The 27,844-nt window shown below is 39.3% G+C and overlaps 1 protein-coding gene across 1 annotated transcript; it reads left to right on the top strand.

Moving 5' to 3' along the window:
• Positions 1-2,730: 2,730 nt before the first annotated feature.
• LOC129767062 (zinc finger protein 1-like) lies at positions 2,731-26,878 on the top strand. Its single transcript, XM_055767678.1, has 2 exons — positions 2,731-3,512; positions 25,148-26,878. Exons 1-2 carry the CDS (start codon positions 3,080-3,082, stop codon positions 26,329-26,331), a joined length of 1,617 nt encoding a protein of 538 aa, XP_055623653.1. The 5' UTR covers positions 2,731-3,079; the 3' UTR covers positions 26,332-26,878.
• The last annotated feature ends 966 nt before the right edge of the window (positions 26,879-27,844 follow it).

Here is a 27,844-nt window from a genome sequence, read left to right on the forward strand (position 1 = left end):
AACAAAACATCTTCAGTATCATCGTGCTCGATGATTCCGTTGACCTACAACCCTTAATTGTTAAATCATGCTAAATATTGTCCTGAAGAATTCGTGCCGATTCTAAGGAAAAAACCAAAACCAAATTTTTGTAGACTTACATCTTTTCGATCATAGATGCATCGTTCTATCCTGAATATTTCAGCATCCTTCATGCAACTTGAGAATCCCATCCTCTCAGAACTTATGCTATGCAGTAAGTTGAAGTTCTTACAAGAATCTTAACAGTTAATAATCTGAAGATGCAATATCTGGTGAGTAAGGCGGGTGGAGTTTTAGAAGTGCCCTAGAAGCGTTCTGGATCGTTGAGTTTAATACGTTCAGCTGCTAGCTGTACATGGAATTCATCGAAACTAGTTGCCTGGTAGAAGCAAATTTGAAAAAAAAAATCAATTTTTTTTCTTCATATTTCTCTAATTCAGACATTTAAGAATATACCATAGAAGAGATTTTTCGTAAATCTTATTTATCAAGTTATAGCCATTTTAGTGATGCGATATCATACAATCATAATTTTGTAACTTTACTATTTAAAAAAAAACAAGAAACTTGAAAAAATGTTTCAAACAGCATTTTTTTTTCAAATAACCGCCATTTTGTCAAAAACACGTTTTTGACTTGTCCGAGGTTCATGCGATAGTGGCGTCTTTACTGATTCAGAATCTGTTAGTTTCAGATAACCAGAAGGGCTGGAATCGTGTACACCATGGCACAACTTTTTTTGAACCCCCTCACTTGATCAGCTTCTTATTATGGATATATTTTATTCCATTCAATTCTTGTTTTATTGTTGAAAGATAGATAAACAAATAGTGATATAATGGATGGTAAAAATACGTTTTGTTTTACTTTTGCGGAGCTCGAAGAAACGTCCGAAATTCGTATCTCTATCCCCGTTAACGGTTTGAGTGCGGAGCAAATTTGGTAGCATATTTTTCTTTTAATTAATCAGCAGTAGCACTTTCCAGACAACTCAAAAGAAACGTATTAGAAAAATTATCAGACATCAATGAACAACAACATGATTGCAAGAAATAGATCTCCAGAGATACGGCCCGTACACTCATGGAAGAATTTATTGTTCGTTTTAATGTTCAGAAATCCTTGAGAGTTCTCGAAAAAAACAAACAGTTTTGTCATCAAGAGCAAAAGCTTCATTCAACCCGCACTTAAGTCGTGATTTTTAATACTAGAAAAAATCCAACATTCTTTGTGTTATTGGGTGTTTTTATCCTGACGGATTTAATGGCCCTCTATTACCGATTGAAATAATTTGATGGATCCTAGTTCATGTACGTTACCTTCAGAATATGCATTTCAGGAAAGAGATTCAGTCATATGAAAAAATATGGATGTTTGACCGAGCAGCACTCTCAGGCAGTTCAGTACTCAGGGCGGGCGTGAAGTTCAAAAAATCTAGTAAATACAAATCAGAACTCATTCAATTTTGATTATTAACTTGAATGTTTTACTTTAAAAAATACTTAACGTGTCCACGTGGACATTATCAAAAACCCCTCCCCCCTCACCGTGGACAAGCGTTACATCTACCCCCCCCCCCCTAAAGTTGTCCACGTGGTATGTGGACAGCCCCTTTTACACTAGGTCACGTGGAGTCTAGCATGTTTGATTTTCAAGTTATTTAGATTGTTTTTTTTTGGAGCTTTATTCTCCGTTCACTATCCAACTTTTTTCCGAGCAAAGAAAAAAAATTTCGTGGCTCTCGTTTGCTCTCGCGGTGCGGTGTAATGCAGAGAGCAGTCGTATGCTTAGTCTTCGGAAACATTACCATTTCCGGTGAAATGCTGCCTTATTGAACACTATTTTCCCACATCACACCGACACTGAGAGCCATAGTAATATCAATATGATATGGTGAAACTAATGAATGTTCGTTTGTTTCTATGACCGTAGGGGAGTGAAAATGTTGCACTGAAATATCACTTTTATTCGACTTTTTCAATGTAATATCACAAATATCCACAGCATGCTGTCACATTATATTCATAATCAGCGGGAACTTCGATAAAATGTATGTTTTTCATTGATAAAACACATGCTGAAAATAACATTTTCACATGGATGTGGTAGGCAATCAAATATAAACACAACGACTAACGTCACTATTTCAGAAATAGTTATGGTAGCGCATGCTATGTCGCTCGAAAAACCACCATCTTCATTACCTTTTTTCCAGGACGTTGACTCGCGGCAAAACACTCCATACAATTTCGCCGCATTGAAATCGTGTTTGCATTGCATTTACTATGTCAGGTACGGGCGGTTTGCATTTGTTTTCCGCATTCGTGAACGAAAGAGCTTTCCCGCAAACGAGCCCGCGCCCGCCTTCGCATCGCACTGCGTTCACTATGTCCTCAGCCTTAACGTGTAGTAGCAAAGTTCGTTCACGAATTTGTTATGCAAGAAAACGATCTTGACACGCAATTTTCCTTCATTTTAGCGCGCAAATTGACACACGAACACACTGCAATCCAAAACAAAACACAAAACTCGTTTTAGCGATACAAAGAGGGTACGAAATTTCATGAATTCTTATAGTATTGGTTATCACCACATTCTGCTGGCATCTCTACATACCGCTGTTCAATGGATGCTTACGGAGTCTATGACGTCATAAGCTTTGACACTGTCTTCCACTTTTCCATTCTCTATCTCGCGTTGCTGCACATTCATCACACAATCTCCTCTAGTCGAGTAACGAATCTGCGCAAGACAAGTCGTATCTGCTGCGTTCGATGTGTTGTGTTGTGTTCGGATGAAGCGGATCACGCGTTTGGCAAGGAAAGAAGAAGAAAACATTCGAGTGTGTAGTTAAATGGATGCCAACAGAAGCGTCTCTTTTATTAATTGAAAACGTCGCGCGGCGTGACTCGCTGGTGCGAAGTATCGAGTGATAAATAATTACCAAAACAATTGTGATTTAATTTTGCATTGGTTGAAAATTAATTTTCTCCTATTGTGGTGAGGTGAATTGTGCAAAAATTACGCTCGATGATATAGAGAATCGAAAAAAACAAAAATGGATACACCAAAGCGAATAAAGACGATTTCCTCACAGTACATAAACAGTCCTCCTGCGCTAAATCAGACAGCGTTGGGCACGATTATGACAACACCGGGTGATCATAGGCACAGTTATCAGTGGCATTCGGGTGCTGGTGGGTGGCCATCGGAAACAACTTTGGTCAGCCCCGCATCGGAGTGCAGCTCTCCAGAGGCTATCCCATCGAAAATATCCACACCAACCACCACCAATAATAACAATTGGAAGCATCAGCCCGGTTCTAACTCGGCGGACAAAATGGAAAATAAACGTGGCCGGCCGCGATCCGAAGCACTCAATACCCTGATGGTGGAAGGCTCCATTTCTCCGTCGGCAATAAAGTGCCGTTACTGCCACCGAGTCTTCCCAAGGGAGAAATCACTCCAGGCCCATCTCCGGACGCACACAGGTACGGTTGAAACCAATATTAGTGTTTATTTTTTGTGTTTTTGCAGCTTTTGGGTTTTTTTTTTCTCGGTTAAATGCAGACGGCCACTTGGTCCGAGCAGCAGGTTTTAAACACCTGCTTCGCCGAAAAAGAATAAAGGGGCTTCAGTTTTTTTTCTCTTATATGTAAGGCCTCTAGGGTTTTGCTTTTCTTTTTCTCCAAGAGTTCCGTTGGGGGTTTCGGACAGAGCTGCTAGATCGAACCAAATGGTTTCGCCAAAATTGAAACCGGGATCAAGATCAAAACGGATCGCATCAGCACATATGTGCTGATGAGCCGAAGTGTTTTAAATTGCCATGATGCATTTTGGGTTTGAGTCAATTTTCTTAGTCGATAGCATAGTTGACACGGCCAAAAAAACTAAAGCAATAACAAATTTGTAATCCACTGGACTACATGTCACGTAATCGTATTTTTCAGCATGAATTTCGAAGTATCAAAGCATTTGGCATTGTCAATCATTAAATTTTAATCTATCATATAACCGCATCTAATCATTCATTAAAACTTCTTTGAGTTATTTATGGCTGGTTTCTAAATGTTTGCACAATCCAGACCCAACATTGTCGATTTCTTGTTTGGAATGATTCGGGGAAGATTAGGGTTCGCACAAGATTCATCATGTTCATGTTGGATGTTTCACGGGGAATAATCTTTAAGTCAATATTAGCAACAGTTTGTATCAAGTCTTCGGAAAGTTCTGTCTGTTTATAGAACAAAATAATGTAGAAAATATTTCGCACCTCGGACAAACTACAATGAATGTTTTTCTAACGACTCAAACTGCAAATGTAATTCAGTTTCAAAATTAAATGATTCAATGACAAATTTCGTTCTTATTTCTTACATACAAAGATAGTATATAGATGTTTAATCCACCCCTTAGATACAGAAACTACACCCAGCATGAACCGACAACTAGATTCATGCGTGAGTTTGACATGCCACATGATGTGGTTTCTGTGAGTATGACAACAGAAGAAATTCGAAGAAAATTGAGCTTATTTTTAAGAGACCAACTGAGTGTATAAGTTTTAAATGTGTATTTTCTGTTTCTATGTTTATTAAGAAGGGTAACGGGCTTACAGCCTATAATATCCAATAAACTATAAACTAATCTCCGTTCAGTTCCGTTCCGTTCATCCAAACACTATCCAGTAAACTTTTCGCAGTTTACTATTACTCTTGTTTATAATTACTAGCATATTGAACTCCGCTTTGAAATCGGCCTTTGTCTATCGGTGTAAACGTGCTGTTTATGCCCAAATGTATTGGCAATAATTCAAAAACTGTCGCCCCGCATTACTAAAAATGTTGCAGAAAAAACGAGGCGGGTTATATCTGTGATATAACCGCAAGGTAGACGTAGGACTAACTTTGGCTCAGCAATCAATAAACAACAGGCATGTAACTCTTAGACATTTCTTCTTTCGAATAAAGTGACTATCATACCACTTCGTTTAGTCGGAAAACAATTTATAACGCTCAAAGGAAAAATCGATTCTTCCTCGGAACTACCCAGCGAAAATAATACCCCCTCTCCAAGCCCCGACAATTGGAATCATCGTTGATCCGGAGCAAAATTATTAACTCTTTGTGGTTGTTTGTCTGCTCTCAGCCACCACAGCATGAAACCATACCAATCTTATATTTGACTCAACCAAGTATCAGTTCAATGCTTTTCCAAAACGAAGTTTGATGTCTGTTCACGAATCAATACGGTGCTCCTATGAGTAATAGATAACAATACCCAGTATCAAACAAAGTAGTCACCCACACAAGACAACGCACAGGGCGTTGAGTGCATAGGAATGTGGGACCAAAATCATAACAGCAGTATTTAGCCATTGTAACATTTTGGTGTGATGGAAAAGATTGTTCATAAGTGTCATAACTACTGTTTACATAAATGTCTCATGTTATTCAAATAATCGCATAAGTGTCTCAAGCGACAACATCTTGTTTATATAAATCACATTAAAATCATTGTGAAGTTAATACATATATTTTTATATAATTTACAAAAAAAAATCATTTTTCATAATCTTGCATTAAGGGTGCCAAAGCAGAAAACAGGTCACGTTTTTATGAAATAAAGTTAACGTAATAACTATTTTTGCAGTGAACGGATTTAAACGTTTTGCATACTAATCGAATCGGAAATTTTCTAAGATTACTTTTATATGCTACACATTACAATCCGATATTCTGTATATGGTTTTAATTGATAAAAATTGTAAGCATTCCCATTTTCTCATACATTTGTGTGCTCTCCCAAACAGAGCTGTCAATGACGGGCAACTTATGCAGCCGCTATAATAGAAACAACGAAGGGGTATAGCGGAAAGAGAATATTTGCGAATTTACGAAACGCCACCCTTGTAAGTAAGCTGTCGCTAGCGTATAAGTATTGTATTGATTTTCCGGCTCAATTAACGAACGATCACTGTACGGGTGACACTTTCCTCGTTGCTTTGGCGAAATCTTGCATGAAATTTGAGTGATGCATGAAATCTTGCATCTGATTACTTCAACATGTTCACATTCGAAAAAGGTCTTATGGCGGGTTTACATTAGGGATATCTATAGCTATAGATGGATTTATCCACGTTAAAATAGGTGCAAACGGGTGAGAATAAATATGATACATTTATTCGAGGTATATATAACTTGAATAAATTCAGCGATGTAAACGCTTGTGAATTTCTCACTGGTGAGAAATCACTGAAGTTGGATGCAGTGCTACTTGAGGTGAATAAATTCACCGAAAATATGAATATATTCATTATATAAGTTCGCGCTAGTGTAAACGGTTGATGCGATTTCTATAAATTTCATCATATTTCTTCACATGAATATATCCCTAGTATCCACAACCGACTATAAAGCACGATGGTGTAAGCATCATTGTGTAGGGCTGTTTCTTGTGGGCTGGGGTGGGAAACTTAGCGCAGGTCAACGATGTTATAACTGCCAATGATTATACTTCGACATTTTGTGCGAGAATCTAGAAGAATCCTTGTTGAAAATGGGACTGGAGGATAACTACACCATCCAGCAATATGCAACCCCCAAGCATACTGCGAAGAAAACAGCAGTATTCTTCCGATCGGCCCGGATCAAGCCAATGGTGTGGCTACCTCGAAGCCCCGACTAGTGATCCCCGATAGTCGTTCGATTAATCGAATACTTCCTACAGAAATTTGACGCTCCCCTAAATTCGTAAACGAAGCTCAATGCTGTCAACGCAAATTAAAGATAATAATTGATTTCCAGGCAGAATGAGCACTTATTTGATTCCAGATGGCTTTCTAGCAAATGAAAAATATTAGTCTAACTAATTATTGCTCTCAGTGTGATTAATCGATTATTTGAAGCGATGAATCGTATCGAATAACAAACTGCTGAAAAGTATTCGATTAGTTCAGGGTACACCCAAAGATAATTTTAGCACATATTATGGCATCCCGATTTATTACATTAAATGAGCCGAAAAATAACAGAAAATGCTCTATTCTCCAATACGTGTATATAGCGACCGCGTAGTTGACGTAGGATACCGTTAGGCTATATGTTGATTTTGGTTATGTTTGAAGAATTACATCGTTAAACTCTTTGATAATGATTTGGTGGCCCTGAAAAGGGCAACTATGTTTGGTTGTTGGGTATTGTTTGTTTACTCCACCAGTGTTTACCAAGTGTTTACAATACACTATCGGTCATTGATATGAAATTTCAATGATTTCGACTGTTCGATAGTTAGTTTCATGACATATTATTTTCTTCAATATAAAAAATTGTTATGGAGTGCCGAAATCGATTGACGCAAAAATTTCATCAATCCATCATGAAATGACTGAGCAATAAGCGTTTGAAATTGGACTATTTTCACGATGTGCTCGATTGTCGATTTTCAATTTGTACCCCAATATGTTCTCGAAAGACGTAATCCTACATCAAAAGAGTTCAATTAATGATAGTTGTAATATATTGGAACAATAATGGAAACATCAACAAGTGTCGACGATTCGAATGACGAAACCAGAAGTGGAAGATTTCAACGATACGGCCAGGTTAAATCAGAGAGAGCCACAATTACTGTTGCGTTAAACATTATCTCTGAATGGGTCTAGCATAGATCAAATATACATAGGTCGGAAATTGGATGTAAGTTTGGATTCTGGTAGTCAGTACACTTCGTAGTTCTCCGTCTCCGTCATTAACCTGAATGTCCGGAATCCTCCAAAGAACACAATGAAGGGTACTTTACATATACTATCGTTGATAATTTGACACAAAGCCCCAGTATCAATGCTGGCAGACCATTAGCAGTACGTTTCGTGGATGCGTACAACGAAGTTTGATACAAATACATTAGAATCAAGCATTTTTGCGCATGCTTTGTTGAAGCAACAGAAACTGAGGAACTGATCGTTCGATAGTCCATATGTGTTGTGGTGCAAAAGTGTCGCGTGGTCCAAGATCACACCAAGCTCAAGAGGTTCCTCCAGCAGTCCCAATAATTACGGTATGACTATCTCAAAACCAAATTTACTGTGCAAAAAACATTGGCATTTAAAGTGCTACCGATCAAGCCGATCCCGAATCTGATGACGACTATCAAGCACGAGATCTACATTTTTTGTTTGGGGGTCTTCGTAGCCACTTGGTTACGCGTTCGCTTACCAAGCGATCGATCGTGAGTTCAAACTCAGGGCCCTCAATTGACCATCTTTGTGTTGTTATAGAATACGTCTACGTCCACGCAACCATCATCCAAGCCACCAAGATCGATTCATCCATACAACTGCTCTGCTCTGCAAGACTCATCGGGCTGCTGTTCTATAAATAACTCAACAATGATCAATATCAACTGTCTCCGCTGTCCGGTCTGCTGAATAATGGATGAACAGAAAGAATACCCTTACGCCTAAATGGCTACTACTGTGTAATTTACCATAATGTAATGGAACAGAAAACTTAACGCCTAAATGGCTACTACTAACTACTGTGTAATTTACAATATATAGAAACATAAACATATGTACATGTTCACGATTAAAACCCGGCTCTGTTACAGCTAAAATGCTAATGAGCCTAATAAATAAATAAATGAGATAAAAAAATACATTTTCTGTTACTCTCTGTGAAGTTTATTCCAATCCAATCGATCTTTTATTTCCATCTGCACCACGGAGTGGTGTCATTGTTGCAAGACGGTGCTCTCCTCCACTACCTCTGCTGCTTTCCCACGTCGTCTCACCATATTTATTTCACCGATTCCTATCATTTTACTTTCCAATAGCTTCTCGTTAGATTCGAATTGGGTAAAAGAAAAAGGAGGACACGAAAGCAGCCAACTCCGTCGTTGTTGTTGTTGTTCGTTCGGAGCAGTTAAATACCTAGTAGGGGAAGTGGGGGTAAGACGGACATGTTAAGAAGAATTTCAATTGTATCTTTGGAAACTCATATTTTCCAAAACTTAAAAGCAGTTTCTTACTGTCCAATATACTGGTTTTCGAAATAATTGGCCAAATGTTTTATAAAAATGTGTTTTTCATTGATTTTTACTGAAATAAAAACAAGCCGAAAAGTAGAACATTTTTATCAATGCGGGTATTATGGACATGTAGTGGGGGAATATGGACCGGTTAATAATATACGAAACGTAGAAGTTTATCGCTCGCGAGAGGAATAATTTCGCTCTCTCTCAGTGTTTGAGTGTCCAGTAATTGAAACAGAACAAACAGAGAAAGCAATATAAAAAAGAGTTGAGTTTTCTTCCCTACGCTTTCTATCATGCATTGGATGTGATTATGGATGTGACTGTCCATTTCAACCCCACCAGTGCAATTATTTCAATAATTTAAATTTCACCCTTACGAATGAATTTACTTTTCCGTACATACCTAATATCGCTTCTGTGTCAACTCACAAACCGAAATATAACCATAAGTGAGTTCAATTTTGCAATTAAACCCCTCAAAATGCTTAATATCGAAGCCGTAAAAATTAAATCCACACGCGGAATCATGTTTGATTTTCGGTTTTTGTTTCCCTATTCCACTTTTGATCAGTATTCATTGTCATAGAATGGTTTAAATAGGTACTTTCGTATTAGCGTCACCGGAGCCGAAATATAATAGATAGCATTCTTATTGTTCGCACTGGCATTCAAATATTATTTGTATTGTTGTTGCCTTGTTGTATGCAGTGTTTTGTCATTTTTTAGTGCTAAGAAAATGCGTATTTGGGATTTGGGGTATTTAAGGTTAAACGCCACCGGAGCGCAATTTTCATTATGAATTGGTTTTTCTTAATTAAATTTATTCTGAGGTCAACGTATCAATCGAGGATAAGGAACAGAGGCGGCCCTAAGCCGCCGAGGTGACGCAATCCGAGCCGGCCGCGGACCCGCCGTCGGAAGCGGCGGCCTTTCGCAAACAAACCTGTGTTCCATCGATTGCCCGGTTAGTTTGAAACGTAGGAGACGATCCTTTAGTTAGGTCCGATCGAGCGTTAGCGAGCGTCGGACAGCATACTTTTGCCCGGTCAAGTAATTTCTATACAGGGAAACTTCGATATAACGTACCCTCGATATAACGTCACTCGATATAACGTACATTTTACCTCGATATAACGTACACATTTCCAAAGTGTAAAGGAAAAATTTTTTCAATATTTTTTTTCTGATAGAACAATGAATCATCTGTATTGTGATGCTAAAACAAGTTTTGTACCTTCAATCAATCATGAAATACAGCTGGTTTTGTGATTCCGGATTCTAAATGAATCAATCGTTAATCAACAGTACGAAGGGAAACATCATGAGAAAGGCTGGCTTCGTTTTCTGATTAAAGTTATTCATTAACTTTACTAAAACAGCAACACAATAATGTATTATAGACTACGTTTGTGAGTACTTTATTATGCTTCGATGTAACGTACAATTCGATACAACGTACAATTTTGGAAGTGAAATGTACGTTATATCGAAGTTTACCTGTATATTGTATTTCTGCTCCGGTGACGCTAATACGAAAGTACCTTTAAATATTATAGAACAGCATGTAGAAGGGGTTCCCATCAACAGGAATTTGAAATTCATATTGCAACTATACAAACCAACAACCTGTCCATCATACCCCCGCTGTCCGTCTTACACGCGCCTCCCCTATACAATTCGTCTCGCCGATTAGTTGAATCGTAAAATGGGTATCAAAATCGAGAGGTTTTTTCCCCTTTCGGCCGGAAGTCACTAATCACCCAATTCTAGCTAGATCTCATTCGTCGTCGTCGTCGTAATCCGGCGTTGGTAGTGAGTTTCCACGCTTCACTAATGGAACGAAAATGTTCTACAACAGCTTTCCGCAGATCAATGTCAGAATGATAGGTGAAAATCGCATGTAGAAATAGTAAATTAATGCCTGCAGGAATGTAATGAGCACAGAAGCAGCGCAAAAAAATGCGGAAAATTAACATCACAGATGGGAAAAAAACTACAACACAAAGCATCATGGATCAAGCATAGCTGTTGCTAAAAGCAACACGAAGAAGAGAACCAAAGGAAAGCGATTTAAACCATTTAATGAAAAAGTTGCCGATCGGTCGGTCGGTCGAATCGAAAGGGGATCAGAGGAAAACAATAATAAATAAGTAGAATCGCAGTAAACAACAGCCTGTTGCTTTTGCTACGTGTGGTGTTACCCTCTACACATTTAGAACGCGGCGGGACCGCGATGGAATGGGAGAAAACCAACAAAGCGTAAACCGAAGGGGACCGTTTTGGCATACCAGCAGCACTAGTTGAACACATGGGCTCTCATGTTCAGGGGAACGTAGCAGGAAAGAAATAGAATAGTGAGACGAATTGTGTGTACGTGGGTATATAGGATTATGACGGATAGGAACAAAATAGGGTTGTTTTAAATCCGACCAAAATGTTGAGTCAGAACTGAATGTTTCTAAATTTATTGATTTCATTTAAAGACGCAAGAATAAATGATCATCAATCTGAATACTTCAAACGATAGTTAGTGATTCTTCTTATGCAAAGTTCCTGTGTTATTTGTTTTGAATTCTTGTCCACGTGACGCCACGAGACGGGGCGAACGCACACCAAATTAAAAACAACTGTAATTCCCATCACGTACACAAAACAAAACGCATCTAATCAAAACAACAAGCACAGTCCACTGCCCAGAACAGGTTTCTATACGCAAAACTCAAATATATGCGCAGCTATTTAAAAAGTGTCAACCGGCACAGAACCGTTTTGGTTTACCTTTTTGCTTGCTTGCGGGTCGTCGCTGCGCAAACAAACAAATCTCCAATTCCGTTCAGGTTTGGTTTTTTTTGTGTTTCTTATTACGAATGAAACAGTTTCCATCTTAGTTGTGTGAGCCCCTGTTTGTAGTGCCATGCCACGCCACGCCATAATCTAACAGGATCGTTCATGATTACGATGACGCGCTGATGGCCGCTTCTACTCGGCTGTGTTTCCCAGCAACGAGACCTGGCGGCCGTGGTGGTGTATCACATTGGAACTATTTTGTTTCCACATTTGAAAAGGAAAGGGGATGATGCGTTTGCACGTGTTCCGTGACGACGACGCTTTTAAACCCTCGCCCAAAGGTGTGCTGCTGCTGCCTTTACCATCACGTAGCGGCAGAGGTTTCCTTTTTTTGCGTATTTAAGGATCCTGCATTCTTTTGTATTGTATATGCTGAAATGAAACTCTGAAAAAGGAAAGGAAGAAAGTACAATTGTACAATACATCTGCGAGCTTGATTGGGCAGGTAGAGAGAGGGACTGGATCCTTTTGAATTTGGAAAGGGATCAAGAGTTTTTCTTTCTCATATGAAGGTTGCTATTCCAATAAAGGAGGGATAGTTTTGGGTATACGATGAATCACATTTTGCTATCCGGTACGTGTGTATCTAGGTAACATTGCATTGTTTAGCTCTAAGCTCACCTTTGCAGTGTAATATTTGCGATCATTCGAGATATTCTATTTGAAAAGGGGTTACCGAGACATATATCTATGAAGCTCAAAGTTCGTCATTGTCACGATTTTCTAGAATACAGCAGTCAAAATTAAGTCGTCACAATAAATTTATGAAAAATGAATTCTAATTCGCTCAGTTAGAAATTGTAGTCTCGATTTTTTTTAAAGTGCTCTATCCAGTTAGAATACAGTTACATCTACGAATTTCAACCTAATAAGCAAGAGCTAATCAACTTCGGAACGATGCATCCAATCATCTTAGCGTGAAAAAGTCAGTTCCTTCACTACTCTGTTTAACGTCCAACGTTCTATGATATGCACGTGCACCATCTATGAGACTCGATGTTGTAGGTGAATAGGTTAAAATTGGTAAGCTAATCAATAATACAGAGGTCAAGTGATCATTCCACTATACTCTAAATATGTCCAGGAGGGTGGTATTCTGTCATGGTGCGACATGAGCAAGGCAGGAAACATGTCATTAAAATCAAAAGAATTACTAAGAAAAATGTTATTAGCGCTTCTTTGTCGATATCAACTCTTAACACGTCGGTCGATCTTCCTAACAGTGTCACTAGCGACACTCCTGGTGGTCGGAAATGCAAGCTTTTGACAGCTTTTCGTTGTTTGTAAACAGTTATGCTCGATCTATTCTTTCGCTGTTTTGTTCTCAGATTTCCATTATACAGGAGGAAAAAGAAAATTAACTTAAATACACAATCATCTCCAAAATCCATCACCGTCAACTCGGGAGATGGGGGCCTCCGTAGCCACATTGGTTGCGCGTTCGCTTAGTAAGCGATCGATCGTGAGTTCGAAACTCAGGGCCCTCATTGACCATCTTTGTGTTGTTACAGAATAACTACGTCCACGCAACAATCATCAGCGATGGAGATCGATCCACGGTCGAAATATGATCGATTCATCCATACAACTGCTCTGCTCTGCCAAGACATGTGTTCTATAAATAACTCAACAATGATCAATCAACTGTCTCCGCTGTCCGGTCTAACTGGATAATGGAAGAACAGATAGAAAACTCTTACGCCTAAATGGCTGCTACTGTGTAAATGTGTGTACCATATGGAATGGTATAGAAGGGAATACTCTAACGCCGAAAAATGGCAACTGTGTAATGTGCTAATTATAGATATGATAAATATGTGACATGTACACGATTCAAATTCAGCTCTGTTACAGCTAAAATGCCAATGAGCCTGAAATAAATAAATGGGACAAAAAAAAACTCGGGAGCTGGCAAAACAGTTGGATTTTCTTAAAAGAACAGTGGCAATGGCGAGGCAATAAAAACTGCCCGCAACTTGTTCGATAGCCGATTTCAACCAAATCCCGACACAACGAGGCTGTATGCTGGAAGGGCTCGCGAGAGTGAATAACTATATAATAACAATTGCAGGTGCAATGACCACTGTTTAAACAGCAGAATTGCACGGTTTCCTCAAAGAGCAAAATATAATTAGAACAAAACTGATCTCCAATGCTCCTTTTGCAGAATCAAGAAATACTGAGACAGTTAAAACGACAATAACGTCATATGCAGCCTTCTTGTAGTCTAAAAATTATATTGGTGCAAAGATCACTCCCTAAGAAGTATGTTCAGAGTGTGACTCATGAACCTAGTACAGTGTCTGGTCCCACATCTGATATAGCGATAATTTATTCAATGGACTGAGTCACCCGTAGAGAAGTTGACTGGTGTGAAACGAGAACATAGGTCTAAGAACAAACGTACAATAAAACTCTGAGTCTTGTTAGATTGTCTCCACCACTCAAGAAGAGTGGAATTGACGAGTCTACTCCTTCGACTGCGAACAAATCGATGATTATCGAATATCATCGAAATCGAGTCCGAAAATTTCGAAGATAAAAAATGAAAATCGACTCTTCTCTCAGTAGCTTCGCTCCGACTAGGACTACTTCGGTATTCACCGTCAACATAATTTGAATTGACTAGAAAATTAATTAATGAGTGTTGAGAGCGAGGATGACTGATGAACTATTCAAGTCAATGATTATTCTAATTGATGTGACTAATAAATACAAATCTGCCTCTTCATTTAACTGACTTCAACCCACATTTCTACTTCCCCCAGGACACGAATCTCTTTACCCGCGTACACAATCTAATTTTTACGTCTGAATAAAGTGAAACGAAAACTTGATTCCTCATGCAAAAAAGTAGTTACTTCAAAATGCGAAACGTCGAGATCTAGTGTCATCTCCAAAAAAAAAAATTGGCCGAAAATCGACTTTTGGGACTTGAATGGAATGAAAGTATGGAAAAAAAAATATTTTTGAATTAAAGAACCGACCACGTACATTTTGTATATTGGCCCCAAAAAAATTATCTGTGCAAAATTTCAGCTCAATCGGACATGATTTAGGAGTGCCTCAAAGCTCTCGAATTTAGATTTTTTGATCCTCAAAAATCTTCCAAGGTGCCTCTCCAAAAAATTTTTTCGAGATGTCACCAGATCATGCATCTTCAAGTCGTTTGGCATCGAAAAAATATTTCGATTTTCCAAATTTCCTTTACCAACCACACCCTCCCCCATCCCAATAAACAAATTGTTCATGGTCGGTTTGAGAAATTCGTCGATGGAATTTTTTCTATACATCCATTGCCCCCCTAGTGCACATGCACTGTCGATTTTGTGAGTCGGATTTCGTTCATTTACGTTTTTGGTCGAACCAGAATTTATCAAAGAAAAATTATCCTTCTGCAGAATTCTTGCAATACTTTGTGACGTTAGATACTTGTTACATGTAGCTGAGAGACGAAGGTATCGAACATTCAGGAAATGGTTATTCGAAATACAGTAGAACCACGATTATCCACGGAATAGTCTGGCCGCGAATAATGAAAATCGCGGATAACACAATAAAGAACTAAAACTGGGTTCCAAACACGACAAAAAGATATTTCAGCATCAAAACTATGTTTCATCGATACATAAATCTTTAAACTATCCATCTACAAGGTCGTGTACACAAGTGCGCCAGATGATGTGAAAGCCATGATCAAAACAAATGTGCATGAGCCTATCACTCACTGATATATTCCGGGAAGACTTATAGATTTACTTTGTAACTTGCTGTCGTGAATAATCCTTACCGCGGATAATCGGGATTCCACTGTATTGAAATTCTTTGTCGGTTAAATAGCTATACCTAACTTCCAGGATTTGAATCGTTTTTTCTCCAAAAAAAATAAACACAGAAAAACCTTGAAAAATGAGAAAAACAAAGCGCGACAGCCGATGTATGTTCATATAAAGGGTGTGTCACATCAAATTGCATCACGGAAAAAACGCTGTAGAAATTTAATTTTTAGGAATTATATCTTCAGCTTCCGCTTATAATCAGATAAGAGTGTATAGATCACGTTGGCCATGCTTCACTGTCAATTTTTCGTAAATTTGGAAAAATGTCGTCGAACGAAAAAGAGCGTCGTGAATTAATCCTGTGCACTCATTTCGAGAATCCGGTGTTGTCACATCGGGACATCGGTAAGATGCTGAGAATCGTCCAATCCACGGTCAGCAGAGTACTAAAACGATACTTCGAGAACCTAACCATCGACCGGAAGGTGAAGAACGGCAAAAATGGATGCTCCGTCAGTGAAAAAGATCACAAGCGCGTAGTTAAGCAGTTTAGACGTGATCCGAGAAGTTCGGTCCGGGATGTCGTCAATAAGCTGAATTTGTCAAGTTCATTCGTCCAGTGGACCAAGCAGCGGGAGGGCCTGCGTACATACAAGGTTCAGAAGGCTCCTAACCGCGACGAAAGGCAAAACATGGTGGGGAAGACACGAGTCCGGAAGCTGTACACCGAAATGCTGACGAAGCCGCATTACCTGGTAATGGACGACGAAACCTACGTCAAAGCGGACTTTCGTCAGCTGCCGGGCCTGTTGTTCTTCTCCGCAGAGGACAAATTCAGCGTTCCGGAGGAGATTCGCATACATAAACTATCCAAGTTTGCCAAAAAGTACATGGTGTGGCAAGCAATCTGCTCTTGCGGAAAGCGGAGCGCCCCCTTCGTGATGACCGGCACGGTAAACGGGCAGGTTTACCTTAAGGAGTGCCTACAGAAGCGCTTACTACCACTATTGAAGCAGCACGAGGGCCCGACCATCTTCTGGCCGGATCTCGCTTCGTGCCACTATTCAAAGGACGTGTTGGAGTGGTACGAAGCCAACGGGGTCACCTTCGTGCCAAAGGAAATGAACCCGCCCAATAGAGAAATATTGGGCGATTATGAGCTTCGCCGGAGCTTCGCCCAATAGAGAAATATTGGGCGATTATGAAGCAGGCCCTCCGGAAGAACCCAAAAGTTGTCAAATCGGAGGCGGACTTCAAGAGAAAATGGATTTCTGTTCAAAAAAAACTACAACCTGACGTTGTACAGAACCTTATGGACGGGGTAAAGAGGAAGGTGCGAGCATACGGGCTTGGGCTCGAAGTATGAATAAAAAGAAAATGCCAAAAGTTGTTTAATAGTTTTACTGTTTAATTATTTTACTGTCTAAAATTTTCAAAAGGATCGGTCTACTGGGCGAATTTCTACAGCGTTTTTTCCGTGATGCAATTTGATGTGACACACCCTTTAAGTCGCATGCATTCCTCTTGATTTTTTTTTGCTTTTTGAATGAACTTGAATGAAGTAAATGCTGTAGTTTGTATAATTTGTATTTTTAGCTGTTTAGATGAAAGAAGAAGCTCAATTAATAAAATTCTAGCGTTATTTGACGAGAAGCAAAATTAAAAAGAATTGTAATTGAGTTTAGAATACCTCAATAAAGCTGAAATTTAAATTCCTGCTAAAATGTCAGTTGGGCCCATAAGATTATGAACACTAGCATTAATTAAGAAAAATTCGAGGGATTGTATGCGAGACACGACCGCTTAGGACGTAGGACTATGCGATCTTTTTTTTTTTAATTTGTTGGTTTATCATTTCGGATATTATTTGCGAATACGTCGAAATTTCATGAATAACTCTTTAGTAAAAAGTTCCGGGGACCCTGAAAAGGTTTAATGGCTTGCGTGGTTTTGTAGAATCATTTCGCGAAGCAACGATTCTTTCTTGCCTTTGCGAGAACAATACACTAATTGGTCATATGTCGCAATTTGTTTCTTTATATCAATGCACGCATTGCACTGACTATTTAACGAGAGTCATCTTCCGTGCATCGTCATTCAACAAGTATCAAACACGCGTCTAACAGATGCACAAAGTTGTAGCGATAAAAATGAAACATCGCGGGAATGACCGTTTATGGAAAATCGTTTCTAGACTCTCAGTCAACAAAACTAAGAGCTTGCTGCATCAGAACAGAGCCGATACACACGAGAGCAAATACGAATGGTGACTGAATATTTCGGAGGTGTGCTATTCACATGTACAGGAGATGAACAAGTTCTAAGTTTCGCGCAACGAATACAAGCAATACACACAAAGCCAAACGCTGATGGCTAGAAGCGACCTTTATTAATTTGCACTCTTCTATTTTTTCGCCTGCTCTGCCATGGCTCGGATGGTTGTGTTGATTGCAATGTCAGATGAACTTCAAGTGGAATATTCGCTAGCGTTCACAGCTCGAGGGGAAACATAAAACACAAATCGAGCAGAATAAGCGACCTTTGTGGTTTCGGGCACAGAAAGATTCTGAGAATTTTCCTCAGAGGAGATGCAATACGCTAGCGACAGCTTATTTATTATGCAAGGGTGAAGTTTACTTCGCAAATATTCTCTTTTCGCTATCCCCCTACGGTGTTTCCATTCTAGCGGCTGCATAAGTTGTTCGTTATTGACAGCTCTGTTCGGAAGGGCACACAAATGGACAGAACAAATGTATGGGGAAATGGGAATGCTTCCAATTTTCATCAATTCAAACCATATACAGACTATGGTATTGTAATGTATAGCATATCAAACAAATCTTAGAAAATTTCCGATTCAGTTGGTATGCAAATCGTTTAAATCCGTTCGCAGCAATAATAGTTATTAACGTTAACTTTATTTCATAAAAACGTGACCTGTTTTCTGATTTGGCACCCTCAATGTAAGACGTAGTCCTACGTCAAAAAAAGTTCGTTTATTTCATCCGATTATTTTTACTTTTGAAAACAATGCTTTTCCTATGTACTGAACTATTATAAGAAAAGTAACACACACAAACAGAATCTGTGACATCACAGATTTGAAAATCGTCCCACCTTATATTTTCTATCTCGGATACTTACATACGTGATACATGAAGGAGAGAAACGAATTCAGTCTGGAAGGAGTCACATCAAAATGCAATGAAGTCCATTCGACGGGAAAGGATGAAATGAATTAGTCAAGTCGTAGTGGGAGATAGCGACTAAACGCCCGACTGACTGTTGAGTCATGTTGACGGAGAAACTGCTGGAAGAAGCCGAAAGTCATTTCCAATTGAATACGAAGGGGAATTTCTTCATAGTTCCCTGACAATTCTCAGTTGAATATGACTATGCCGAGCCCTGATAGAAATCATCATAAGAAACTTAAAACGATGAAACAGATAAGCGAAAAAGCGAAAACATTTTTTTACACATGTGACAAAAATGTTTTGAAATCGTGCGACAATTTTGTTTTGAACCGACTGTCTATTGCTGCAACTGGTTTCATAGAACTTAAAAAAACTGTTGTTTAGATTGAAATTATTCTCGACAAACGTTGGTGGCGAACGTGTTCTACCTGTATAAAACGTTTTGTTGAATTCATAATATGATTGTAGATACAGGCCATCCTTGAAGTAAGTGTATCCACTCGAGAACACTGCTACCGAATCAATAGTAGTTTCCACTAAAGCATACTATCAATTGCTGCGTTTCTATAGAAGTTTTACCAAGCTAAAAACGGTACTTTATATTGATTTATGAATCGACACACAGTTCTACGCCTATACAATATTCGCAGTTACTACTTTCGAAGTATTAACTCGAATCCTTACTGTCTATACCCCTTTCAACATATCAACTATGAAGCTTCAAAAATATTTTTTTTACGAAAGCCATGGTATAATTTCGATTATTGGCACTAAAGAAACCTTAATGCTCAAAAATGTTTTTCCCCTATTCTATTTTTAGGAAAATTGCGAAAAATCGTCAAACAAAAGCATTGGCTAAAACCTGCATTTTTTTTCTTGTAGGAGGTTCATCCTATGGTTTTTTTCTTACATCACAATGTGTTTTTATCAAAGTAATACTATAGAAAAGTTTACAGATTCTTCCAAAGTAAAGTGACGAACCAGCCAAAAATGTTGAAAGTCACTATAATACAGAAAGGAAGCAATACTTTCCTCGCACATACTTTCTTCAAAACGAATTGTTTGCCACGAAATTAGATTAAACAAAATTATACAACATTAGATTAAAATAATAGTAAGTGGTAGCTAATAAATTAAGCTATCAATTGCGGCAAAAACATTACCATAGTCATAGCCATGAAAAATCATCAAATCTTCTGTTTGATTTTTCGAACACTTTATACGATACGGGTTGATTACGACAAAAAGGCACAAATGCACAAATTACGTAACGCTAAAATTCGACTTTTGGCGTGAACGACAAATATGCATGAACCGGTGCAAGCTGGAATAATTTGTTTTCACAACCCCGGCCATAGACAAGGTTAAGTTTATCATTGCGGTTGCCTCAAATATAAAAATTAATTTATATTTGAGCTTGTTCTTATGATCAGGGAACTCCATCGTCTACCAGTGGGCCTGGATCGGGGCTGAATAGGAAGCTTCGGCGACGACGGAAAAAGTGCACTTTCAACCCTTTCTCTACGGCAGTGTGCTCCGTCGGAGTGCTACCGCTGAACCGCTCGGAGCATTGCGCCGAAAAGTATGCATATCGCGCTGGTGTGATCGATGTGCAGTATGACCCTGATGTCATACTGACGACGACGCTCGTAGCGGAAGGGTTGAGCGCAATCCCAACCTCTCAATTCGAGACGTAGTGTACAAGTGGAGAGTTCCGCGCTCAACAGGGCATCAACCAGGACATATACGTCAAGGAATGCCTGACGAATTGTCTCCTAACTTTTTTCAACAAACCAGACCAAATCTTTATGTTTTGGCTGGATTTGGCATCCTGTCATTATGGTAAAAAAGTGATGAATAACGCGATAATGATGCTTAAAAATCACAACCCTCCCAATCCCCAGAGATGTTGGACTTTCGTTAAGCGAAATTTGGAGGAGAAACAAAAAATGACTGAAAATTGAAGGTAGTTCAAAGCAAACTGGCGTTCTGCGACGGGGTCGCTGTCCAAAACATTAATGGCGGGTATTAAGCTTAAGGCACGGCTGTTTGTGCCTGGCAGATTAAATGAATATTTCTTTCTTTGCATAGTATTGATTGAACTACTTGTTGAAAAAATAGATGATTTTTTGAATAATCTACACGATTTTTTCTCCAACCAAATTTTGATCGTCCCACCCTTTATAGTCGCGTATAGTATTTGTTGTTGTTTTAGTCAGAAAGTTTTACATTCTAGTACTTATTTTGTTATTTTTAAAAAATCTAAATTGACAGTTGACTTTATCACTAAATTTACCATCGTAGTCACATCTTTGTTTACAGAATTGATCTATCAATTCATTATGATATGTGATATGTTCAGGTTCCAATTTGCGAAGCTACCGCGAATCGATCGATCTTCGATACTCCAAACTTTCATTCATTCATTCATTCATTCATTCACATTGTCAAACCACGAAAATCTGCAATCTGGGGGAAACTTCTACGTGGCACTGCTCTTCTTGTATCTTTTTTTTCTCCTTATTTTGCAACGATGATTTGCAAATAAAGCGGAAACCGACTATTTTCATGTTCATTAAATCTCGCTTCCTATTTCGGAATCTTTTTCGTCCGGCTCAATTTATTTATGTACGTATGTATGAAACGAGCTCGTGCATGCAAACCACCTCTGCACCATAATTATATAATTCGAACCAGCTGAAGCTTTGGCCCATCTCGGCTGAATCGGACACCACCCCGCGTCCAACAGCAGCAAATATGCAACGGAATTCGCCAAAATCTAACACCACCGAGCCAAATTGAGCTGCGATTTTCGCGAATTTATTTCCTTTTACGCGTTTCACCTTCTTTTTTACGTTTGTATGATTTTTTGTGTTGATGCCATAAAGCTCGTGGTTTTTAAAACCACTTCGTATTTTCTTCTCGACTCCGGCGTGTTTTGTGTTTATGGGTGCGTTTGTTATTTTCTCGTGAAGAAACTATTTTATTTTAGGCCCAAAAAGCATCACAAACCACAACCGGAATTGGTCACACTTAGACACATGTAGTTTGGAAACTGTGTGGGGTGAACAGTTCACATTGGTCTTGTTATTTTCCCTCTCTTGTCGCTTGCTTGGGTTTTAATAGCCACCGGTGTTACACGATCCAACACGGTCGATGTGGCAGCGGCTCTCAAGTTGTATATAGGAAACCACCGGCGGCAACGGGGACAATGAACGCGCGTTCGCAATGTGTTGGAGCAGGGGAGCTTTTTAAATTGAAGGCGTTTTAAATTGATTATTGCTCTCGCAGGCCGTTTTTATATAGAGCTCGATGTTTGGAGGCCAAACGATGTAATTTGCGTAGATTTTTGAGGTCCTATTTGATGTGATCTTCTAATGCATGGGGCCGGCGGGCTATTCTGGTTGGCCCACCTGGTGTTACTTTATTTTAAACAATTTTGTGTGTGTAACAAACGATAATCTAATAAACTATTACATTTTTTTTTTATGTAGGACTATGTGAGAAAACAGGTCTTTATTAAATTGAAATAGCAAATGCAGTGTTCGTTCTACGGACAATGTAGATAGATGAATATTGCGATTCAAGCTCTGTCCGTTTTCAATTTATTGAGAATAAGTCAGCCAATTAGTGGCCAGACGACAGCGAGGCTCTCTAATGGCTTTTCTCAAGGCTGAGAATTTAGTTCAGTTCCAGATTGGCCTTTTTCAAAGCTTAAGGCTAATAACTAGTGAAATTTAAAATCCTCTGTAATTGAAACCATGATCATCATTATACAAGTCACATTCTCGCTTCAGTTAGGAGACAGCATATAGAAAGCATATTTAGCATGTTGGTTTGGGCGATAATATCTCTTTGTCAGCTAAACGAAGTGGTTTGACAAACACTTTCGAAAGATAAAAGATGTATGAATAAGTATTGACTGAAAATTTTGTTTCCATTCCTCAAATACTGCACTGAAAGCAAACTATTGAAATATGCTTGCAACAATATGCTTGAAAGTCCATCGAAGTCCAGATTAGTCAGGGGTTGATGCGTGTCGTCGAAGTGATTTCCAAATAATCAATTTTTTGCATTTTCCTCAAAAAAAAACTTTTTTCTAAAATGCATAACTTTTGAACTACTGGACAGAATCAGATGATCGATATATCAAATTAACACATTAAGGACCGCACGTTTTGGAGCGAACTTGAACGTTTCATTTGTTCGGATTCCACGAATGAGATCGTTTGCTTCGATGTGGATGAGATGAAGGCGAGCCATCGGTAGGCCTTGTTAGATTCTTGGTAAACCAAGGATATAACCTTCAAGCGTAGAAAACACGGGTTATTTCGTGATCCATCCGTAAGGCTAGGCGCAAATTGAGAAGCGTATAGCGCTCGTAAGCGAACGCGAGACTACCAACACGACTCGTACGTGCCACAAACGCAGCGTCTCAATTTGCGCCTTGCCTAACAGACGGATCGCGAGACACGAGAAAACTCGTGAGCGGTCCGCAATGTGTTAACGCCAATTACTTAGTCTATATCGAAAAAATATTACGCCTGCAAAACAATTGGGTTCTGTTCTTGTAATTACTGATTGTATTGGTTTTTTGTTGTTTTCTTCATGGCTTTGGACTAGAGGGCGCTATATTTTTTAAATATTTTCTCTTGAAAGCTAAAGATTTTTTACATAATACATAATACATAATCCATAAATTATGATTCCCTCAATCATTGTCCATTTATCAAACAAAATATTTTCACCTATCTGAAACTATGATCTATTCGGGGGTCTTCGTAGCCGAACGATCAAGAGCGCATAACTCAGGGCCCTCAACTGACAATCTTTGTATGTTATTCTAGCTACTACGTCCACGCAACAATCATCATGTGACGGTAATCTCAGTCCCTTACAGCTCACATTACGGTCTGCTGCATCGGTAATTGGTACTATTTATACGAGGGTCACTATTTATATTTCGGGAATAGGAACAAAAACAAATAGTTAAGCTGCGAATATATTTTTATTGTTTTTCAAAGTACTCGCCACGATGATCGATACACTTTTGCATGCGCTTAAACCAATTTTCAAAGCATTTATTCCAATCGACACGAGCCTTTTTTTTTGAGCGATTGTCAAATTATGTGGGATCCAACGTGAACATAATTTTCGCACAACTAAGTGTTCATGTAAAATCGCATATATGCTGGTGGAACTAATGCTTAGGGATGCCTCAATCTCACAATAGGTTATATTAATCATTTCGTGGTGGAGCCGATCTGGCGTAGTGGTAACATCCATGCCTCTCACGCTAAAGGTCACGAGTTCAATTCTCACTCCCGACATTCTTCCAAAAATGGAAGTAAAAGTGACGAACCAGCCAAATGAGTTGAAAGTCACTATAATAAAGACAAAAAAAAAAAAATCATTTCGTGCACAGCATCGATGTTTTCTGGCACTACAGTCGATTTTGGACGACCTTCACGAAACTCGTCGGACAGCGAACTACAACCACGATTGAATTCACTATACCAGCGATACACAGTGGTTTTTAATGGAGCTTCATCGCGAAAAGTCAAATTAAGTTGATTGACGCACTCTTGTTGTGATAATCCACGTCGAAAGTCGTAAAAAATCATCGCACGAAAATGTTCACGATTCAGTTCCATTTTTTTGCCGAGACCAAACTTTCAACTGAATATAAAATAAATAAATAGCGTCCGTATGAAAAAATGTTCTGAGTACGTATATCGTCAAAAATGTCAAACTTTACGATGGAACCGTCAGATGGACTCACATGACATCAGTGTTGCCAATTCCCGAAATATAAATAGTGACTCTCGTAACACAACAATAGAAGCCGCATATCAACAGTCCCGCTGTGTTCGGTCCAACTGTGAAAATTCGAACAATAGGAATATTCTCACGCCGAGAAAACGCGACATGTGTATCGATAGGAATACTCTTACGCCTAAATGGCTACTGTGTAATAGATAAAAATGTGTATCGATAAGATAGGAATACTCTCACGTCAAAAAAATAGCTACTGTATAATATACGACAAAATCATCGTAGATAAAAATGTACACGAATAACTTCGGCTCTGTCACAGCTGAGTTGCCTAATGAGCCTAATAAAATAAACAGATGGGATCTGAGCTTTTACGAATGAACTTTAATACAATCCAAAGATTGTGTTTCTCTTAGACTAGCCTTCCAATATAGAATATACTAATACTAATAAATACTAATACTAATAAATAATTCTTTTCCCGTATAATTACAGGCGAGCGTCCCTATCACTGCGACTACCCCGGTTGCGCCAGAGCGTTCACTCAAAGTGGACAGCTGAAGACTCACCAACGGTTGCATACTGGAGAGCGCCCCTTCATATGCTCGGCCACCAATTGCCAAATGCGATTCACCCATGCAAACCGACACTGTCCGGACCATCCATACGAAACGCTCAAACGGTGTGATGATTTCGTCTTTCAGGCCATTCCTGAGCAAAATGGTGACGTGCTGAAATGGTTGGAGAAGTACAGGATGGAACGAGAGGATCGGACTCCTACACGGAAAACTCCAAAGCGAACCAATCAGAACGCCCAGAATGAAAACAAACACCACCGATCCCAGTCGATAGGCAACAATGAAAATCACACGATCAACGGACAAATGCTCCTGTCCCCCTTAACGCCCCGATCACCATTCAAGAGTCGCAAAGGATTGATGTGTGAGTTAGACATGAATGCTGGAATGGGACTAGCGGTTAGTCCCCTCACGGCGAAAACCAAACCGAACGTTCCCAAACTGCTTCAGTGGCAGGAACCGACCAGTCAGGAGGAAGATGACTCTGGTGACGAATCCGTTGTTCGATGTCCAGCTGCTCGGTCAACTTTCAATCCCAAGAAGAAATGGCTGCGCGACGCCTGGCAGGATGATTTAGCTAAACCCTTAGAGCCGAACATAATCTCACCGCAAGCCCTCTCTAGCACCACTTCGACAGCCGCACTGAAGCAACAGCTCAATCAGGAGAGCAGCAACCTACGACAACAGCACTCGAACGGAACAGCCATGGATCCAAATCAGATGCGTCCCACGGTTCTGATGGTTGCAAGCAAAGACTGCGCTCGTCCTCTCAGCGAGCAAACGCTTACCACCATTCAACCGAATCGACCGGAAGAAAATAATCGAAAGTTTGAGGGAGCTCTAGCATTGATGCAACTCGCCACCGAAGACTCCGGCGCCTTTACGGGACAATACCCCGCAGATCCGTTGGCTTCAGCACCGATTGGTGGTAATGAATGTTCCGGAAATCTCGAACAGGTCTCGACATTCTCCACTCTCTATCCTTCGTCCTGCTTGGACCAACAACTACTCCGGATACCTATGATCGCTAGGCTACCGGGCGAGATCGATCACAGTATCCCGTTCACACTAGCTGCCGAGGCATATGTCAATTATCAGTGATTGCAAGCTATGAACCTGCAACGTCGTGTACTTCCTAATCGTTCGATCTCTTCAAACTCTACGTCTAATAGTGTAGACACTCTTTATTTTTCCTTTTTAATCATCGATAAGCTTATCCAAAGAAACTGAAAACCAGCGAATTAAAGGGGAAGGGTACTGCGCTTCGTAAACTTTGCCCTGTGATGTATCTGTGTATCTTACTTTAAGGAACCTAAAAAACGTTTAATGTTTTATATAGATTTAACTCATTACGAATGGAAAGCGACCGATATACTTCTCATATTCACAGTCAATTGGCGTGCGCGAACAAAAGTTATAATTATTTATATCTATGTTTATTTTTTAACTCTACAAATGCTCGACAAGCTAGAATGCAACTAGAGAGCTATTTATTATTTGCTGGGGCGATGCAGAAATGTATGAAGGGAAACCTCAAAACTATATCCAAGTGTCTGTTTTAATCTGCGAAGTTTCAGAAGATATCAAACAGAATTGATTGATAAATGATTTCATTATTTCATTGAAAAATGTAAAGTGATGTAGAAAACATTGTTGTCACTCATTGAAAGAAAGTTCCTTCGTCCCTCATGCCACACCACGCGTGCCACAATTGATTTATTGGAAAAAATTGGAACACTCGAATGTGAAGTTCTTCTGTTGATATGAAGGCTTTGCGATCATTATCATGCACCACACCAAATAGCAACATAAGGTTGTTCATGCTGCGTACACGTGTAACTTCTTCTTTCTTTGTTTTTAAGAGGCTTTAAACTTTGCAGTTCATTCGCCTCTAGGTACACGTGTAACGTGCGATGCACATGGAACGTCACGGAAAGAAACGTCCGCGTCTCCATCAATTCACACATGCAGTCTATGCTTGCAGCAGCATCAAATATCAACTAATGATTTTTTTAATGCAGTCATACTCAACTTGCGGCCCGGCCGGCTCATCTGGTTGGTTCATCTGGCGTTCGTTTTTTTAAAAATATTTGGTACGTGTAACCATAACGAAAAATCATTACCGTAACCAAATCAATCAGTATTGGCGCCAAATTGGAGAACAGAGCAAGTTTCTAAGGGTGGGTTTAGACTAGTGATATATTCATATGAAGAAATATGATGAGATTTATAGAAATTGCATCAACCGTTTACACTAGCGTGAACTTCTATAATGAATATATTCATATCTTCGGTGAATTTATTCACCTGAAGTAGAACTGCATCCAACTTTAGTGGTTTCTCACCAGTGAGAAATTCACAAGCGTTTACATATGCTGAATTTATTCAAGTTATATATACCTCGAATAAGTCTATCATATTTATTCTCACCCGTTTACACCTATTTCACGTGAATAAATCCATCTATAGCTATAGATCTCCCTAATGTAAACCCGCCATAAGAAATAGAAATAGCAAATTCATCGTGGATACAGGAAATATTGTAACGTAAGCTCCGCCCGTTTTCTATTAATTGAGTACTATTCGCGATTCCACAACATTCACGATCCAGCCA

The sequence above is a fragment of the Toxorhynchites rutilus genome, chromosome 2 (genome assembly GCF_029784135.1).
Source record: "Toxorhynchites rutilus septentrionalis strain SRP chromosome 2, ASM2978413v1, whole genome shotgun sequence".
In the NCBI taxonomy this organism is placed as follows: domain Eukaryota; kingdom Metazoa; phylum Arthropoda; class Insecta; order Diptera; family Culicidae; genus Toxorhynchites; species Toxorhynchites rutilus.

Coding starts and splice junctions, on each gene's coding strand:
- LOC129767062 (XM_055767678.1), top strand. CDS start 3,080: ATGGATACACCAAAGCGAATAAAGACGATTTCCTCACAGTACATAAAC. Junction 3,513..25,147: donor CCATCTCCGGACGCACACAG/GTACGGTTGAAA, acceptor GTATAATTACAG/GCGAGCGTCCCTATCACTGC.